The following is a 17,115-nucleotide window of genomic DNA, read 5'->3' as shown; positions in this document are numbered from 1 at the left end:
TAGAGTATTGTCTCATTAGCCAGATCAATTTCTGAAACCACCTGCGTCACTGCACTATGAAAAGCATTAGATATAGGATAAGTTAGTTAGGATAGGTCAAAAGGCTACAAAGGAATTTCTTTAGAACCTTATACAAAAGAAAGTACAACTTCTTTCCTTACTTTTACCCTACGAGTTTCTTGATTTAGGGGATTTTAGGTTATGATTTGGACTTCGTAGGGAAACCGCTAAATTTAATTAAGTTTAAGTATGAATACCTAAACGAAAAGTGCATAATTCCCAGGAGATTATAGGATTGTACGTTGCTAGAAACAACCGTTTCGCTGTTTATTCGACTCGCACATTCAACAAGCTTCCCTGCTTTCTCACAGCTTAATAGTTAAAAAGTTTGACGCTAAAATAGAATACGCTTTGATTTTAAATCTTTATTTATAAATTATATAAAAGCAAGACGATAAAATAATTTAAATGCACAAGTTGGTACGTTCGAATATCGAAATATTACATATTGAAATAATACTCCATTTATAAAAAAAAATTTGCACTTCGAGAACAAGTCACATGGCAATTGACGAGGCACAGTGCTTTACTTAGACCGCTGAGAACACTTTGGTTTTAAAAGGTAATCCTTAGCTTTTAATATCTTTAAAAAATATATATTTTAAGTTCACCTCGGCTTAAAACATTAATCATGGTGATCATCTTGAGCTAATTCCTCCAGATCTTCTTGGTCGAATTCTGTGTCATCCTCAGCGGTGGCTTCCTGATACTGTTGGTATTCTGACACCAGGTCATTGACGTTGCTTTCGGCTTCATTGAATTCCATCTCGTCCATTCCCTCACCGGTGTACCAATGCAAGAAAGCCTTGCGCCTGAACATAGCGGTGAATTGCTCCGATATTCTCTTGAACAGCTCTTGGATTGCGGTCGTGTTTCCGATGAATGTTGACGACATTTTCAGGCCTTTGGGAGGAATATCACACACTGCAGTCTTGACGTTGTTCGGAATCCACTCGACGAAGAAGCTGCTGTTTTTATTTTGTATTGACAGCATTTGTTCGTCGACCTCCTTCATGGACATGCGGCCACGGAAGATGGCGGCGACCGTAAGGTAGCGTCCATGTCGTGGGTCGCATGCGGCCATCATGTTCTTTGCATCGAACATCTGTTGGGTCAGCTCTGGTACGGTGAGGGCTCTGTATTGCTGGCTGCCGCGTGACGTGAGTGGTGCAAAGCCCGGCATGAAGAAGTGGAGACGAGGGAAGGGAACCATGTTCACGGCCAGCTTGCGGAGATCCGCATTTAGCTGACCTGGGAACCGCAGGCAGGTGGTCACGCCAGACATGGTAAGCGACACAAGATGGTTGAGGTCTCCATATGTGGGATTTGGGACTTTTAGGGTTCTGTAGCAAATATCGTATAGAGCCTCGTTGTCTATACAATATGTTTCATCAGTGTTCTCAACTAGCTGGTGGATGGAAAGGACTGCGTTGTACGGTTCAACTACTGTGTCTGATACTTTGGGCGAGGGGACAACTGAGTATGTGTTCATGATTCTGTCGGGATATTCTTCTCTGATTTTGGAGATAAGAAGGGTACCCATACCGGATCCGGTACCACCACCGAGGGAGTGTGTGAGTTGGAAGCCTTGAAGGCAGTCACAGTTTTCGCATTCTTTACGGACGACGTCTAAGACAGCGTCGACAAGCTCAGCGCCTTCTGTATAGTGACCCTTTGCCCAGTTGTTGCCGGCGCCTGATTGGCCGAAGACGAAGTTGTCCGGGCGGAAGAGCTGACCGTATGCGCTGGAGCGGACGGCGTCCATGGTGCCTGGCTCCAGGTCAAGGAGGACGGCGCGGGGGACGTACTTGCCGCCATTCTCGGCCGTCGCACCTGCAGTTAATAATGGCTTAGTAAATATCTAGTGATTAGAAAGTTTTTAATTTTATATTGTACGTGGCCGAAATATAACAAATGTTGGCCATTTTGCATCATTACTTCCTTAAAAACCATTGCTTTATTTAATCTGACAGGAAAAAACTTAACATTCAATCGTCACAAAATACAACTACCAAAACCGGCAATTTATTCGAACAATTGACTCAAAACGCACCTAATTATTGCATTAGACTACGGTAACGCTTCTCTCAAGTAGAAAATTACCGAAATTTCTGTAGGAATTAGTCTAATTGTACCGTCTGAGTCAGTGTACTGTTAAGATGCCCGGTCGTTGACCTTGTTATCGTAATTAACGATTTATTACTGCGGGTGCTTTTATTGTTCATGTTACAAAGCGTAGTGCTGACAATGTGGTTTATGTACTTCACTAAATCGAATATCGAAATCTATAGCAAAACGTATACAAAGAATTATTAGATATCCAGAAATAGGCTTGGATACGCCAAGTTGCCCCGTAGTTACTACGGTTAACGGACCTCGTGGATAAAATAACCAAGATATTCATACTTAGTTAAATAAACATATTTGCTTATTACACTGAAGTCCAATGCAATTAGAGAAATCCTAATAAATCATGCCAAGATAGGTTTAGGTATGATGTAGTTAAAATCAGTAACCATCAGAAGAGCCCATTTCTAGTAAAAAAATTCATAACCTAACCTACAAGTTAGAAACTTATTAGTTTGAAGAAAAATCTCATTGCTAGAGGGCGCTACAATCGACTGGTGAGTATGAACGTCTCGCCTGGCTGGCCATACAGTTAGGTCATTATGCACAACTCTAGCGTTCAAGAACTAAAAATATATACTTATTTGTAATGAATAACTCTTTTCTATTTGTATCTTCCTGACAAAACAGTTATAAAGCTAAATGTAATACAGACGCTGTAATATCCGAAATATAATATGTTGAATAAACTATACTATTTTCGGTTGCATTAAGTCCCTAACAAAAACTAAGCTGCAATTTATTCGTAAGCTAAATACTTAATGATTCGAGGGATAAGTAAATAAATACGAATCTTAAATACTTAAGATCGCTGGAACGCACTCGGTGTATTATAGTTAAAGGAAACTGTATATAAACCTAATAAAGTTCTTGCTCTTATAGTATCCAGTATTATTTGGTTACTTACAAGAAGCCTCATTGTAGTAGACAGATATCCTCTCCAACTGCAGGTCACTTGTGCCTTCGTAGACACCAGTGGTGCTTATGCCGTGCTCCTCAGATATGATTTCCCAAAACTGAGAACAATGTATACCATTAGGAAGGAAGGACAAACTGTTAAGGAAAACAATAGTGTTATTGTAGACCAGGTTTGCACTGAATAAAACAGTAAAATTATCATATCGTTGAGCTTAATAATTAAACGTAATATTTTCGTTTAGGATCACGATATAAAAGTTATTTATCAAAATGTGTCCAATAGTTACAATTATAGAAATAAATAGGTAGAAAAATATATAAATTTGTGCTATAATGCTAATGCTCAAAATAAAAGTTGTTTTTATCATAAATACTCTTAAATATAAAACAATACTCTCCAAATATTTGTTACTAAAAAATGCTAAAAAATTTAGACCACTTACACAACTATTTGATACTGTACCACTAATTGAAAGCATAATAGACTAATTAACAGAAAAATTCTACAATGTGTTATATGGTTTGTAAGTCGACTTCAACAGACTTTGCTTTGCTCTTAATTTGTACCTATATCAATTTATTTGAGCAAATCCAATTACATTCGGTTTCAATAGTGTTAAGAATCAATATTAAGTATAGCATTCGCGCATTTAAACGATGTGCGAAAATGCCTGGTCAATGTTTCAAATTCCTATGCAACAAGAGAATTCACACATAATCCCAGGTCTCCCGAAAACTCTAGAGCATATATCTATTTGCCTCGGTAGAATGCGAGAGTTTGTAGGAACTCCTCGAGGTGGGTTAGTGGATATTCAAAAGTCAAAATTATTTATTCATATAGGTAACACAATGTACACTTATGAACTTATGAAATATACATTAAATGCTTCTAATTTTACATTTACTACCAGTTCTCAAGGCCGTAGAACGAAAGAGAAAAACTTGCAATAAACTCTCCGCCACTCCTTTTATTGCTCACCTAGTCTCTGAATAGAATAGCAGAGATCCTGGTGCGAGTCGAGTGCTACATATCCCAACATTCCGGGGCAGGGAATGCGCAAACGCATTTCCACGTCAGGTATAGAAAAACGAGCGTTTCTACTGGTATTTGTACCAACTTCGATGTAGTTCTTTCAATAATAGAATCCTAATGATTGTAATTGGAAGTTAATACAGGCGCGGGTCAAGTATTAGACTTGATTAGCCCCTAGATCGTACTTACAAAGTAAAAACCGCAAGATAAAGTAATTCTTAAAAACTAGTTTCTCATACTTTTTTCAATTTCCTAGCTAAAATATTAAACTATTATTACCGATAACAAAAATACAGAAGAAAGTGTAGAAATCATACCTATATTTTATTATTTCTTAGCTATTAAGTGAAAAATATTGAACTCATTAAAAATTAACGTAATGTTTTAACAAATAATGTAGATAAATTAGAATTAATTAAGAAAACGTGACATTTATTTCCTTTTTAATGTGGCTTGAAAAGGCCGGATTTCCTAAAAAACCTGATCATCCGGTGTTGCAGAGATTATGTTTACACTTCTTATAATACGTGGGCTAAGTACGGTATTTGTTATCATAGTAAGACAAAATAGTAGACATAGAATACACAATTCCCTGTCTACCATATGCCGACAGAGAATTGTGTCTTATTTCGGCCATATAATGCGCTTAGGCGATGAAATGTTGGAGAAACTGATCGTAGTTCACAGAAGGCAAAAGACCACGTGGCCGTTCAATCGTATCAAGCAAAGTCCTGGAACAAGTTGTGAAACCTCTCAGCAAACCTCCCATCACTTTTTAAAACTATACCGTCTTTGCACCTGGTCACAAGGCACGAACTACACGGCCCAGCTTGAAGCCAACGTTCCGGACTTTATAAAAGCTAAAGACTGACTCACAGACCTCAACCCTTGCCAACCACGGCACTCCGACATTAGCTGCCGATTGAAGAGAGAGGGAAAACCAAAAATAGTATTCAAGTACTATGAGCCCAAAATAAAATGCCCAGTCCATTGTTAGCACTAAGACTCCCGTAAAAGCGTATATTAATTGAAATTTATATTATATTCGTATTTAATAAAGTTATTGTAAATTAAATTGTATGGTAAAATTCTGTATCATAAACAAATTCCTCAGTAAAATATTTTCCTTGAATTTAACAATATAATTTCATTTCGCTGACAATGTGTTGTAGTGTGCATTAATAGCTGTGGGACATGAAAACAATTAGTTTTATAGCAAATGTAATTATTCACCTATGTATCGTAAGGTAAGGTATTAAATACATATACGTACTGGAATAAAAAAAACGATTAAGTCAAATATAATAAAAAGTAGGCAATGTTCAGTTTGGTAAGTACAAAAGGCTATCAAATCTTATTTAATTTTAACCGAATAACAAAATCCCGAAACATCGCTTTTGGACGTCGTGTATAACGTAAATGGACCGTTCTGGGAAATTGACAAAAAGGCCTATTGGAATTATTACCCCGTATATAAAAAGTAATTATCGTTTAAAATATTATACAGAAATATTTAATATATATTGCGTTCCGTTATTTCGTGACGTAGCTGAGTAATAAATATTGATTTTCAACGATCGCCTGCAGATAATTCGTGTGGACATGTTGTCCGCTTTAACTATTATAGATAAAAAGATAGGCCTTTGTTATCCTTCCTGTCCTACTAAATACAATGAAATACAGTTATTTTTTATACACACTGTAGAATTACTTTAAACTAAAATATTGTTATACTAACTTCTATAGCACTTTAACACAGTTCTCATATTTTTTTTATGAAAACAGTAGTAATTGTCAGATTTTCGATGAAAAAAAATTGTAAACTCTCATTCTTTTTTATTTTTTTATCTTTGCTTATTGTTATTTGTGTTTCTGTGTGGTTTTGTTAGTGATAAATGTGTTTATGTCTAATTTATTTATTTAAATTATATTAAAATATTTGTCGACCAATAACCCAAAGCATATAGTTTGGGTTTTCGGTTTGGTTTTGGTCAATTCGTGCAGCGGACCAAAAAAGACAGGCCTTCCAGATTTGGAGGAGGAGAATGTTGCGAATACCATGGACCGCAAAAAGAACCAATAAGTCCAATTTCAACCAACTTAAGATCCCAACAATATTGTCAATTGTCATTTACAGACGGGGACTTAGCTACTTTGGCCATATTGCCAGCAGAGAACCGTAGTCTCGACAAACTAGTAGGGAAGAGTGCCGGCAAGAAAAGTCAGGCTCGATCGCCTACACGTTGGTCTGTCCAAATAAAGACAATTATGGGTCTCAATAGTCCTAATATCATCATAAGCTGAGGATAGTGACGTGGATGCAGTGAGTCGTCTTATCGGTTAGACTCTTCGAGACAGACACGACCTTCAGTAAACAAGACTACGAAAAATAGATATGCATTGGATGGTGATGATTGAAACTATCTAAAACCGTCCCTTAAGTTTTGCACGGTGTCAAATTACATATTTAGGCCTCGTATCTCGTCATATCAGCACTGCCACTCTGCTTCATCACTTATGCAGTAACAGAAGATTTTCTTGGTATGATTGGTACCTCCTGTACTAAATTAGATCTAGAACGGATTAGTGTCGAAATTTTCAATTCCAATTTTGAACTATCCGAAGATCTTAGGTTCACGTTATGGTGATTGGCAGGTCACTCACTCAAGACATTCTCAACTCTCCGCAGATAAGTGAATTAATTCCATTCAATCTTGATCAATTTATCGTCAATTGTGGTCTTATTGTAAAGTCTCGACTTTCATTTCATAACTTTCAATTCTTATCGTGAACTAAGAGTCTATAATAAATAAACAACAAAAAAAATCGTTTGGATCACGTCAAGTTTTTGCGCATTAAAATTTCAGACGAATAACTTTAAAACTGTAACAGGATTTTGTCTGTTAATTTAAATTGCACACATTGCTTTTATTTTAATTGTAAAATGTTACTTTTACTATCATAATCAATAACGTATTAATAAAACCGATGCGTCATTAACAACCTAGACGCTGTGTCGCCTGCAATTAGGTAGAAGCCAACCACAGTAACTGTATACTGGCAATTCCGGGAAATATCGATCAAAAGTAGCCATACAATGTTACATTTCCTGAAGTATCGTTTATTAAGGGGTTTTTGTTAATTAAGGAAGGGGAGTCCGTTTGGAATCACGTAATTTAAAATATTTTTTTTATTAGCTGCTTTAAGGTGAAGGTAATAAGACTGCTGTGTCTACCAAACCAAATAAATTAGACAGGAATCGACCAATGACCGCTAATTACGTCCGTATGAAGCGGAGTATTTTGTAAAAATATATATTAAATTAAATAAACATAAAAATATAATTTTATTCTATGATTAGAGGAACTAAACGATTGGTTAAATGCCTAGACTCAAGTCAAAAACACGAAGGAGGTTATATAATACTTCCTTTCTTTGTCCGTAGAGTGCTAACACTTACTAGCCCCCGTAAAAGACAATACCACAGATTATGAAAATTTATTTAATAATAATAGCATGAAAAACTCACTTTCGCGTTTGAATTAATATTTTTTTATATTACTAGATAAAAATTTAAGTTGTCGCAAATTAATATATCAACAACAATTAAGTGAATTATCAACTTTCATATAAGACAAATAATTTAGATTGACTGACAAGTTAGTAAAAGTACAATGCAACAATTTATTCCTTGCGTGTGAGATAATATTTTAATATCTCTACACGAATATCACATTTTATAGCAAAAAAATGTTTTTTTAAACTATATTATACATAAACATCAATCACAAATTAATAAAACAAAAAATAAGTTTATATACACTTAAAAGCCTAAATAACCATCATATACTTGTTTTAAATGTTAGATTTGAAACCTTCCTCCTCCTTTAAAGAGTGAACGCATTCTTTGTTGAGATTAAAATTCCGGAAACCGAGCATTCTCTTAACTCAAACACGAATACAAAGCTCACAAATCCCAAGTTATTTTTGTAAACCTCGGGAGACAGAAAAGCATTTCCTTTTTTGCCGGCGCCCGCCATCTTTATTCAAAATAGATTTTAGTTTTGTTGCATTGCGGCTCGGCCATTCACTGCCTCTACAATTTATTTTTGATCTCGTCTTATTCATATTAGGTTTTTACCCCCGGATTCAACTTTATAAAACCGAAAGGTTATCGTCGTTATTTTCTAAAACTGTCTATTAGAAAGTGTTAACAAAATGCATGCTTCCACAACATAAGTAATACAATCTTTCTCTTTTCAGTCCGTAGCTCATGCTGAGTCTCGTGGTCGGCAAGGAAACATCTGGAGCGGACAATCTGTTTCCACCGGTTTCTGTCCAGCGCCTTTTTTATTGTACAGTTTTGAGGATAATGTGTCTTTCACCTAATCGGTACTAAGTAAAACACCTTTTTCCTTCTGTGTTACTAACCACGATCAGTTTCTCAAATTTCTCAACGCCTCTGCGCATGCCCGAAATATGATACAATTCGTTCGCTCTGTATGATTATTAGAAGTTATAATTTGCAAGTTTTTTTTGTTCCGTGTCAAAGAGGTTAGGTACATGTTACTTAATACAATGGTAACAAATGTGTAAACAAGAAAAAATGGCAAATCATTATATTAATTAAAAATAGGTTATTAAAATTTAAATCAGTTTTTTGCTGATTGTAATCTAAGTCTTTCGTTGCACTTTTTTGTCCTACATCGTAACCAATTTAACCTTGTTTCAAAATGTATCGAGTTTCTACCTCTAGGAAGTGTATTTATTACATAACTTTGCCAGTGTTACGCCTAACTTGCTTTGTTAAGAGACTTTGACGTACGCGCAACAAACATGTGATCGCTATGGTCACGCCATGCTCCTATGGTGGGTAACGACCTCTCTACCACTAGGTAGACCCAACACTGGTTAATGTTACTGGGGACACAGAACGTGTGGTCACGGATTAACCTTGACAGTATTCGGAGATGAGAACTAAATGTAAGGCAACTTCATCACCATGTATTGCACAGATTTTTTAAGTATAACAAGTGGAAAACCGACAGGAGGCATCTGATGTTAAGTAAAGCCGCCCATGGTCAAATTGCCAGAAGGCTCGCAAGTACATTGCCTTTTAGGAATTGGTATGCTCTTTTGTTTAAGAACCCTAAGTCAGTCAGGTCAATCAGAATGTTCAGTACAATAGAGAGCTATCTCTTCTCTTTAGATGAAAACCTTTTTTTAATCTCTCCTTTCGATATATCAAAGTACATAAAGTTTCGAAGACGTTTACGCGCACGGATTACGTTTAATATAATTTGCATAACATTTATTGTGATACTACACTTTATAAAGAATATGATTATAATACTATATACATACTTCGTAATTATTTCAGTTCTACAGACTTAATCGCTCGGTCAACTGTGTTCCTTGCGTCATCGCCATATGGCAGTGTGTTTATATTACACTTCCTAAGGTAGAGCATATGTTTCTAATCATTCATTAGAGTTTAATGTACTTAGTCTTAGGGTGCTCCCGTCAATGAAACCTATTAAATTTTGTATGATACTATTGTAAAGTTTTCCAAATTAAATATTTTACATAAGTAAGAGAAAACTTTGTAAACAAATAAACAATATATAGTGAATAAATCCTAAAAGTATTAATTTCCTTACCGTTTTGATATAATATTAGACATACGTTTCCCAGTTGTAAAGGAATACTTTCCGTTCTCACAGAATCTGTGGTTAAAAAAACAAAGCCGGATATTGATCACAACCACAGACTAATGCCAAGAAAATTTTAACTTCCTGCGGTGTGATGTACAAATTAGAAATAATCATAAAAATTAAGTATGCGTAAACTGAAAATTTATTTGCAAACGAACAGTTTTCTCATACAGTTTTTTTTATTAATATACAACTTTTGTCATTGAAAGAGTAATTGACATTATATGTTATTTTAAACATGCAGACTGATTAAAAACAAAGAGAACACAATGATAATTTTATAAACATGCATTTATAACTCATAATGGATATATTTTATTTAGAAACACAAAATGTTTTGTCAACTTTACACAGAACAGGAAGGTTCAACCACTGCGACCACCTAGTAAAATAAAATTTTAGCTGGAAGGTTTTACTCTTGTTAGATTTTTGACCGATATTGAATTACTGTCGTTCTTGATTCGGTATGTTCGGATTGGTACCAATGAAACAATAGTTATAAAATATATTCTATAGATTATAAAAGAACTAGGTGGCTAAAAAATTACGTGAAACAAGTCAGGTTTACACACAAATTACTGGTGTTTTGGTGCATTGTCCAACTTATTTTTTGTCAAATTATTTCGCTAATAATAATAATTAATAGTACTGAATCTAAAATGTCTTGATGAGTTTTAGACGAACAGGGCAGCTTAAAGCGCGTCTATAAGACAGAAAAAAATCTATCTAGACAAAAAGTTGTAGGAAATCTAGACAGTAACCATTACCGCGGTCACTAACCCTAAAGGCGGCTCCATAATAAGCGAGATTTATTATCATATAAATAGGTTTATTGTACTAAGATTTCGTTAATTGTAAGACAAATTAAAATTAGTAATTGATTAATCTACTTTGAGTAAGGGAGATAATTTTAAATGGTTTAACTATACGTAATAATGATACGAATGGTGAATAGATTCCAAAAGTATTTGATATAAATTTCTATATATTTCTATTTCTGAACCAATTCGACTTAGGTTATTTCAAGAAAAGAGCGTATCAGTCTTAAAAGGACGGCAACTTGCGAACCTTCTGGCAATGTGAGTGTCGATGCACGGCGGTATAACTTAACATCAGATGAGCTTCCTGCCATATTACATATAAAAAAATGATTATGAAGTTATGTAACCTAACAGTAGTTAAGTCACATATTTATTTTAGTAAAATATAATTTCCGATAATGTCCAAAAATATCGACTTCACTTGTCAGAAGTGTCACTATTTTGTTAGGGTCGCAATCCCTCTTAATATTATGGTAGATACAAGCTCATGTTTGTAACCATTACAGTAGATGTTGCCAGTTGTAACCCAGCTTCGAACAAAGAGTTTTATTTGAACATCTCCATACAAAAACGGAACTTAATTCTTGCTTTTAATTTTTGAAGTTATATCATAATCATAATATGCATAATCAACATTTTAATATGAAAAATGTCAATTTCTTTAATAATACCAAATTCATATTTTAAAACTATACATAGCTTCGAAAAAACTGAAGGTGTTCACGAGCAGTTTTTACTCTCCTTTGTTTGGATGATGATTAAAGTGTCAAATGATTCGTATTCGCAGCGAATTGGGCTTTGCTTTTTTGTATCTATATTGTTAGGTAATACCAATATCAATACAATTTTTTTAAATCTCTTATTGTCTTTTGTCATTGTTCTTTTGAAGTCGAATAATTCTTTTTTTAATTTTCGTTCGTGCATTTATAAACTAATTTATATTTTACTAATTAATAACATAGTATGTGTCAAAAGTGTGTGTGTATGTATTTTAACGTTGAACGATGATTTGGTGCATTGACACTTCCGAAAAATTTAACATCCAGTGCGTCAGCATGTCTCAGTCATGTTTAATTCCTGTTAATCCCGATATAAATCCTAGCAATCTTATCTACAAGTCAATACACTGGAACAATCGTATAATGATAAAACGAAACGTGACTCGTCGGAATTCTAGGAAGATTTGATTCAACAGTTTGAAGCAATTTTTATCACAGTAAAACATTGGGACTATATTTTTTTAAATAGGTTCGCTTAAATGATTATACGGATTTTATGAGATGTAATTTATTATTTTATTCTATGGATTAAATTGAAGTATAAATTTCTGCATTTCATCTGTGATAAAGCGAAAAAATATTGTTTGGTCTATAGCTTGCAGTTACAGATAAAATTTAAGTGAATTTTTCTTTGTCGATTTTAATATTAAGTACAGGCATTTGTTATTTTATAAATAAAACCGTATCATTCAAACAAAGAATTTTTATTTATAAAAACGTAAGTGAAAGGGTCTTCAAATATAAATAAAAATAGCGCAACTTTATTTTAACAAAAATGTACACACCCGGACCTGTCAGTCGGTTTTAAAGAACACTTGTTGCACATGACGTGGACAAATGCATCGTGTTTATTTTTATTACAAACCGAGTGGGGTACAGGAGACAGGAATATCCTAACGAAAATCCTTTCTTACACACTGAACCGCCCCTTTTTTATGTATATGTTCATAGTGGTGGTAAACGAATAAAATAAAAGTTGTATAAGACAAAGAAATTAATAAACTAAGAATGAAACTTGATCATGAACAATTAATATGAACACTTTAAATATTTAAAGAACGCGAAGACGTAAGACAAGTATTGTCGAAAATCTCTAGCCTGCCCATTAAAAATAAACAGCTGCTGTCAATAAATGATATAGACATTTTTTAAATACGAAGTGAATCCTGTAGTATTATTGTATTTTGAAAGTGCCAAAATGGATTGAACCGCTTAACATTTTTTAGACGTATCAGAGCAATTATAAGATTCGATGAGGGTTCCATTGTTCTCGAACAAAGCTTGATTAAAAAATTAAAAAGGGTTAGGTACCCTAACTCAGGTCTTGCTATTGTCACTAACCCTTCCGAAACCCTATTCAGAAGATATCTAATATACAGAAGAATTTTGAGGTCAAACAAATTTCAGCATAAACCGAATACAGAATTCGTATAAAACTTACGTAAATTGTAAGCGTGAATTTCTATAAAGAATACATTTTGTCGCCGTATATAACACAAATGTAAGAAAAATATGTATTTAATTCCATTTTCTGGCTAATCTAGATATCCATAAGCGTATAGCTCTCTAAATGGCGCCAATTACAAATTAAGACGTCACTTATCCCCTTTTGGGCGGCGTTTTAAGGCCGGATGTTTGTCACGCGTCAAATATGGCCACCACCGTCCGACTACAATGACAATTGACATATTCAACGCACGAACAGCTACTTCCATGCGTGAATCATGGACCCTAATGAATTTTTTAACGTTAGTTTAATTATTATTAGTGAATGCATGTATATTATTAGTTTTTATTAGTACACATTTGTTATAATATTTAGACCAAACCTAGTGAAAATTATTTTTGTTAGAAATAGGTCATCATTATATATGTTTTATAATGTCATTCGCATTTTAGTCCTATTAAACCCAAATATTTTTCCACAAATACAACGAGTACGTACTAGCAAGATATATTAACTTTTTTCAATTCTCTTCTTGTTATAATACGAAAATGCTTTGTTTGGATACATATATTACACCGATTATACTCAAGTAAATTTCATAAATTGTAAAACAAAAAGTCACGAAATAATGGGACACTGTATAGAGATGTGAGAGTAGGCACCTGGTCATTGCGTTTTTGCGATGGAATTCTTATTTCAAATTATTCTTTGTGTGTATTTCATACAAAACATCTGCCATTGAAGACTCTCAATAGACATATTTTTTTTATGAAGGGTTTGCATGTATGTGGCCAGTATTTGTACCGAATACAGTTTAAAAATACGAAATTATATTACTTCATCAACACAAGGTATAGGTAGGTAGGCAATATACATAAATAATATTATATTTTATAAAGAAGAAAGATATTGTGCGTGTGATTTTAATAGACAAGATTGCCAAAGTTAAAAACCTATAAAAATTCTATAGCAACTTTATGTGAGAATTTGTGGTTAAATCTTAACCATTATTTACCTTACTAAACGATTCGAGTGCTTGTGGGATTCAAGATAGTAGTCCGTATTATGAGCTTCAACTTGTCCTTATTAGTTCTATGGTACATCTACATTTAAATAAATTCTAAATTTAAAAGTAATGAAAGTTTTCCTAACTCTCTATTGTTAAAACCGAATTCTAGAACGCATTTGAAACCGTTAACGGCCACTCATAACAGTCACTTGACAGTTATCATAGTTGAACCGTGGGGCAATTACGTGTGTGAAAAATATATAGATAATAGAATTTTAATGAGTTAAAAAATATATAAAAGTTTCTATATATAATAATTTATGAGAATAAATTGTTTTAATGATGAGGTCTAATTAGCTTTCCGTTTGTACTATTAATATAATGTAAGCGGTAAAAGGAAATTATTAAATATTTTTTATGAAGATTGAAGGAAAATAATGACCACAACCTAGTTTTATAGCCATTTCCGGAATAAAAAGCTCTTTGTTTAATAATAGTAATTTCTAATCTGTGCAAATTAATTCTTCCGCAAATTCGAAATTCAAATATGCAATTGCTATCTAGACGTCAATAACCTTTGAAACACCTATTCTGATAAAAAACAGACTGCGAGAGTAAACGAGATGAAGATATGCATGTACAACAATATACTTCCTTCTTTATTCACAGTGCAGCTGTTCTATAGAACACAGTTGCCTTTGCTATTTTTAGCCCAATCTTACGACTGCTAAACATTTGACATTAAATTAATAATTTACTGGTTTTTTTTTAAATTGTTAACTATTATGATCATACTATCACAAAATGTTTGTCAAAATCGTAGTTTTAAATATTTTACGTATGAAATTTTAGTTTTTTTTTTACATTTATTCATAAAACTTATCCGTATCATAGAACGGCGCAATTGTAAAAGTAGAATGATTTTTAGTAATTAGTTTTGAACCGAAAAAAATATTCAGCGTGAAAGTATGCCATGTTTCTGTGCTCTAATAAAAACTTAAAAGGCGTAGAATCACGCCTGTAACACTTTATTACTATAAAAGGAAAAAATTTAATAACTTTCTTTATTGCGTTCTTTCTCTAGGTTTCACTTTTACAATAAAAAAGTTAGAACTACGAAGACAGTCATGTTATTATTCACAAATTAGTGCAATCTATATTCATACAAAAACTGTATTTTGTTTTTTAATCTACAAAAATTACCCACACATATTTTCATAGTTTAGTTAAGGGGTATTTTCGTCAAAATTGCTAAAACTAAATTAAAATCGTAAATCAAGGAAACAATTTCGTAAAATGTATTTCACCAGAATGGCACACCCGAAAGATAAGAATATTAATATTATTGGAATATATAGATAGTAACATACATGGATAGGAAACTTTGAATGAACGAGATTGTCCTCCGAGCGTTAAATAATTTCAAATTTCGAATTGTTTAAAAATACGCCATGTAATTCGATGACAATATCAAATTATGTTTGTATAAAATGCATATTTTTCCATGATGTAGGTAGAAATGTCATTTGATACGTTAAATGTAGTAGGTATTACTGTATAAATATATAATATGTCTAAGTATTGCTACTTAAACCTGAACCTAAAAGTACCCCTTTCATACTTACTAGTTCCAGAATACTGGTTATTAACGCTTAAATATTTAACTGCTTTCGTAGTTCACAAAATTTACCATAAATAATTAATATAGGTTTACTTTAATTAATTGTTGCATTTTATTTTTAAATCACAGAAAATAATTCGTAGACACATGGTAATAACCAAAAATACCGTTGTAAAAATTCAAATATCACCTACCTTTGAGCCGATTTGGTTCCCGCACTGTCCCGCCTGCAAATGCACTATTTCCCTCATATTTGTATAAAATAATAATTAATTATAATGTTACACAGCCGATCACGTTCCCGGCTGATGCTCAAATGTCGAATGAAGATGCAAGATCGCTTGAAACGCTGTGTGAATGGGAATGAACTACAATGACAACGTATGGGGTGAGAATGTGATCAGTAATGGAAACTGCCGGTATTTCGGGAGTATTTTTTTTACTTTACAAGTAGAAGAAGTAAAGAGCCGAATTTGCGTTCCAGCTCGGGTCTGCGTTTTTATGTTATCTTTTTCTTTTAATTATTTATATAATTTAGAAAAAAAAATGTTTAATAGGTCTTTATACACTAACTTACCATAAACGAATAAACGAAATAACTGTACAAAATAGATCTTAGGCCCTTAGTCTAGAACATTAATTAAACTTGAAGCTGTCAAACCGTTTTCTCCGTATGTATTTCGACAAATTTGACAGCGCTCAAGACGAGATTGTGACTAGAAATAATAATTAGGATACGGACCTTAAATGTTATCGAACTAAGATATCTTTGTGATAATGTCAATTTTATAATTTTTATGAATTAAAAGAAAAAAGACGCAGGGAAAATTAAAATAATACAATGGCAACCCCAAGTGAATCATCGCAAGTTCGCCGGCCGGCGGTCGCCATCAAATAACAATAGCATACAATTATTCAAGGACCATTTAAGTTCTTAGATATAAATTTGATAACGTGTTAATACTAACAGAATTAAGAAATGAAACCACAGCTGTATGAACATGACATAAGTATATGATTCCAGATTCATTGAACCCCGGAAGTGCAAAAACTCATTTATTTATGTGAAATTTAAAATTGACCTTGGGCATAGAAACCAAATATATTTAAATAATTCTTGTATATATTTATAATTTTGATATATCATCAAACCTTCACGCGATTTCTTTAGCGTATTTAAGCGTGAGGTGAATTAGATTGCAGAACATTAAAAAGGTCGAGTTGCATCAAAAAACGCAATTCGAGTAATTCCTCTGAGGAAGATTTTTATGAACAGAAATTTTTACGAACATTATCTATGACATAGAAAATTATTATGTTAGTATATAGCTACTAAAAATCTAGGTTAAGTAAAAACATATTAAGGAAACGAAGTTCGCAAGAGCAGCTACTATTGTAATAACAATGTTATTCCTTGACGTAGTTTGAGTGAAATATCGAAGCTTTTGACAAGAAGTTAATACAATAAACGATAATTAATAACTAAATGTAGTAATATAAATCTCTCATCAATATGTTTACTAACAGTTGTATTTAATTCCGCCAGTGGCAAAGGGACTCCTATGTCTTAATAGCATAAATCTCAA

General features: G+C 33.3%; 1 protein-coding gene across 1 annotated transcript; it reads right to left on the bottom strand.

Moving 5' to 3' along the window:
* Window positions 1–427: 427 nt before the first annotated feature.
* Window positions 428–15,877, bottom strand: LOC123707836 (tubulin beta chain-like). Its single transcript, XM_045658192.1, has 3 exons — window positions 15,724–15,877; window positions 3,095–3,203; window positions 428–1,893 (listed from the first exon to the last, which is right to left on the bottom strand). The coding sequence occupies exons 1-3, from the start codon at window positions 15,778–15,780 to the stop codon at window positions 686–688; spliced, it is 1,374 nt and encodes a 457-aa protein (XP_045514148.1). The 5' UTR covers window positions 15,781–15,877; the 3' UTR covers window positions 428–685.
* Window positions 15,878–17,115: the final 1,238 nt, after the last annotated feature.

This window comes from Pieris brassicae, chromosome 3, assembly GCF_905147105.1.
Source record: "Pieris brassicae chromosome 3, ilPieBrab1.1, whole genome shotgun sequence".
NCBI classification, from domain to species: domain Eukaryota; kingdom Metazoa; phylum Arthropoda; class Insecta; order Lepidoptera; family Pieridae; genus Pieris; species Pieris brassicae.
This window is presented reverse-complemented; position numbering and strand designations above follow the sequence as displayed.

Bases quoted from the DNA above. Each gene is read 5' to 3' on its own strand.
- LOC123707836 (XM_045658192.1), bottom strand. From the start codon at position 15,780: ATGAGGGAAATAGTGCATTTGCAGGCGGGACAGTGCGGGAACCAAATC. The intron at 3,204-15,723 runs GTAGGTGATATT...CATTGTTCTCAG, and splicing joins GGAACCAAATCGGCTCAAAG to TTTTGGGAAATCATATCTGA. The intron at 1,894-3,094 runs GTAAGTAACCAA...TATTAACTGCAG, and splicing joins CTACTACAATGAGGCTTCTT to GTGCGACGGCCGAGAATGGC.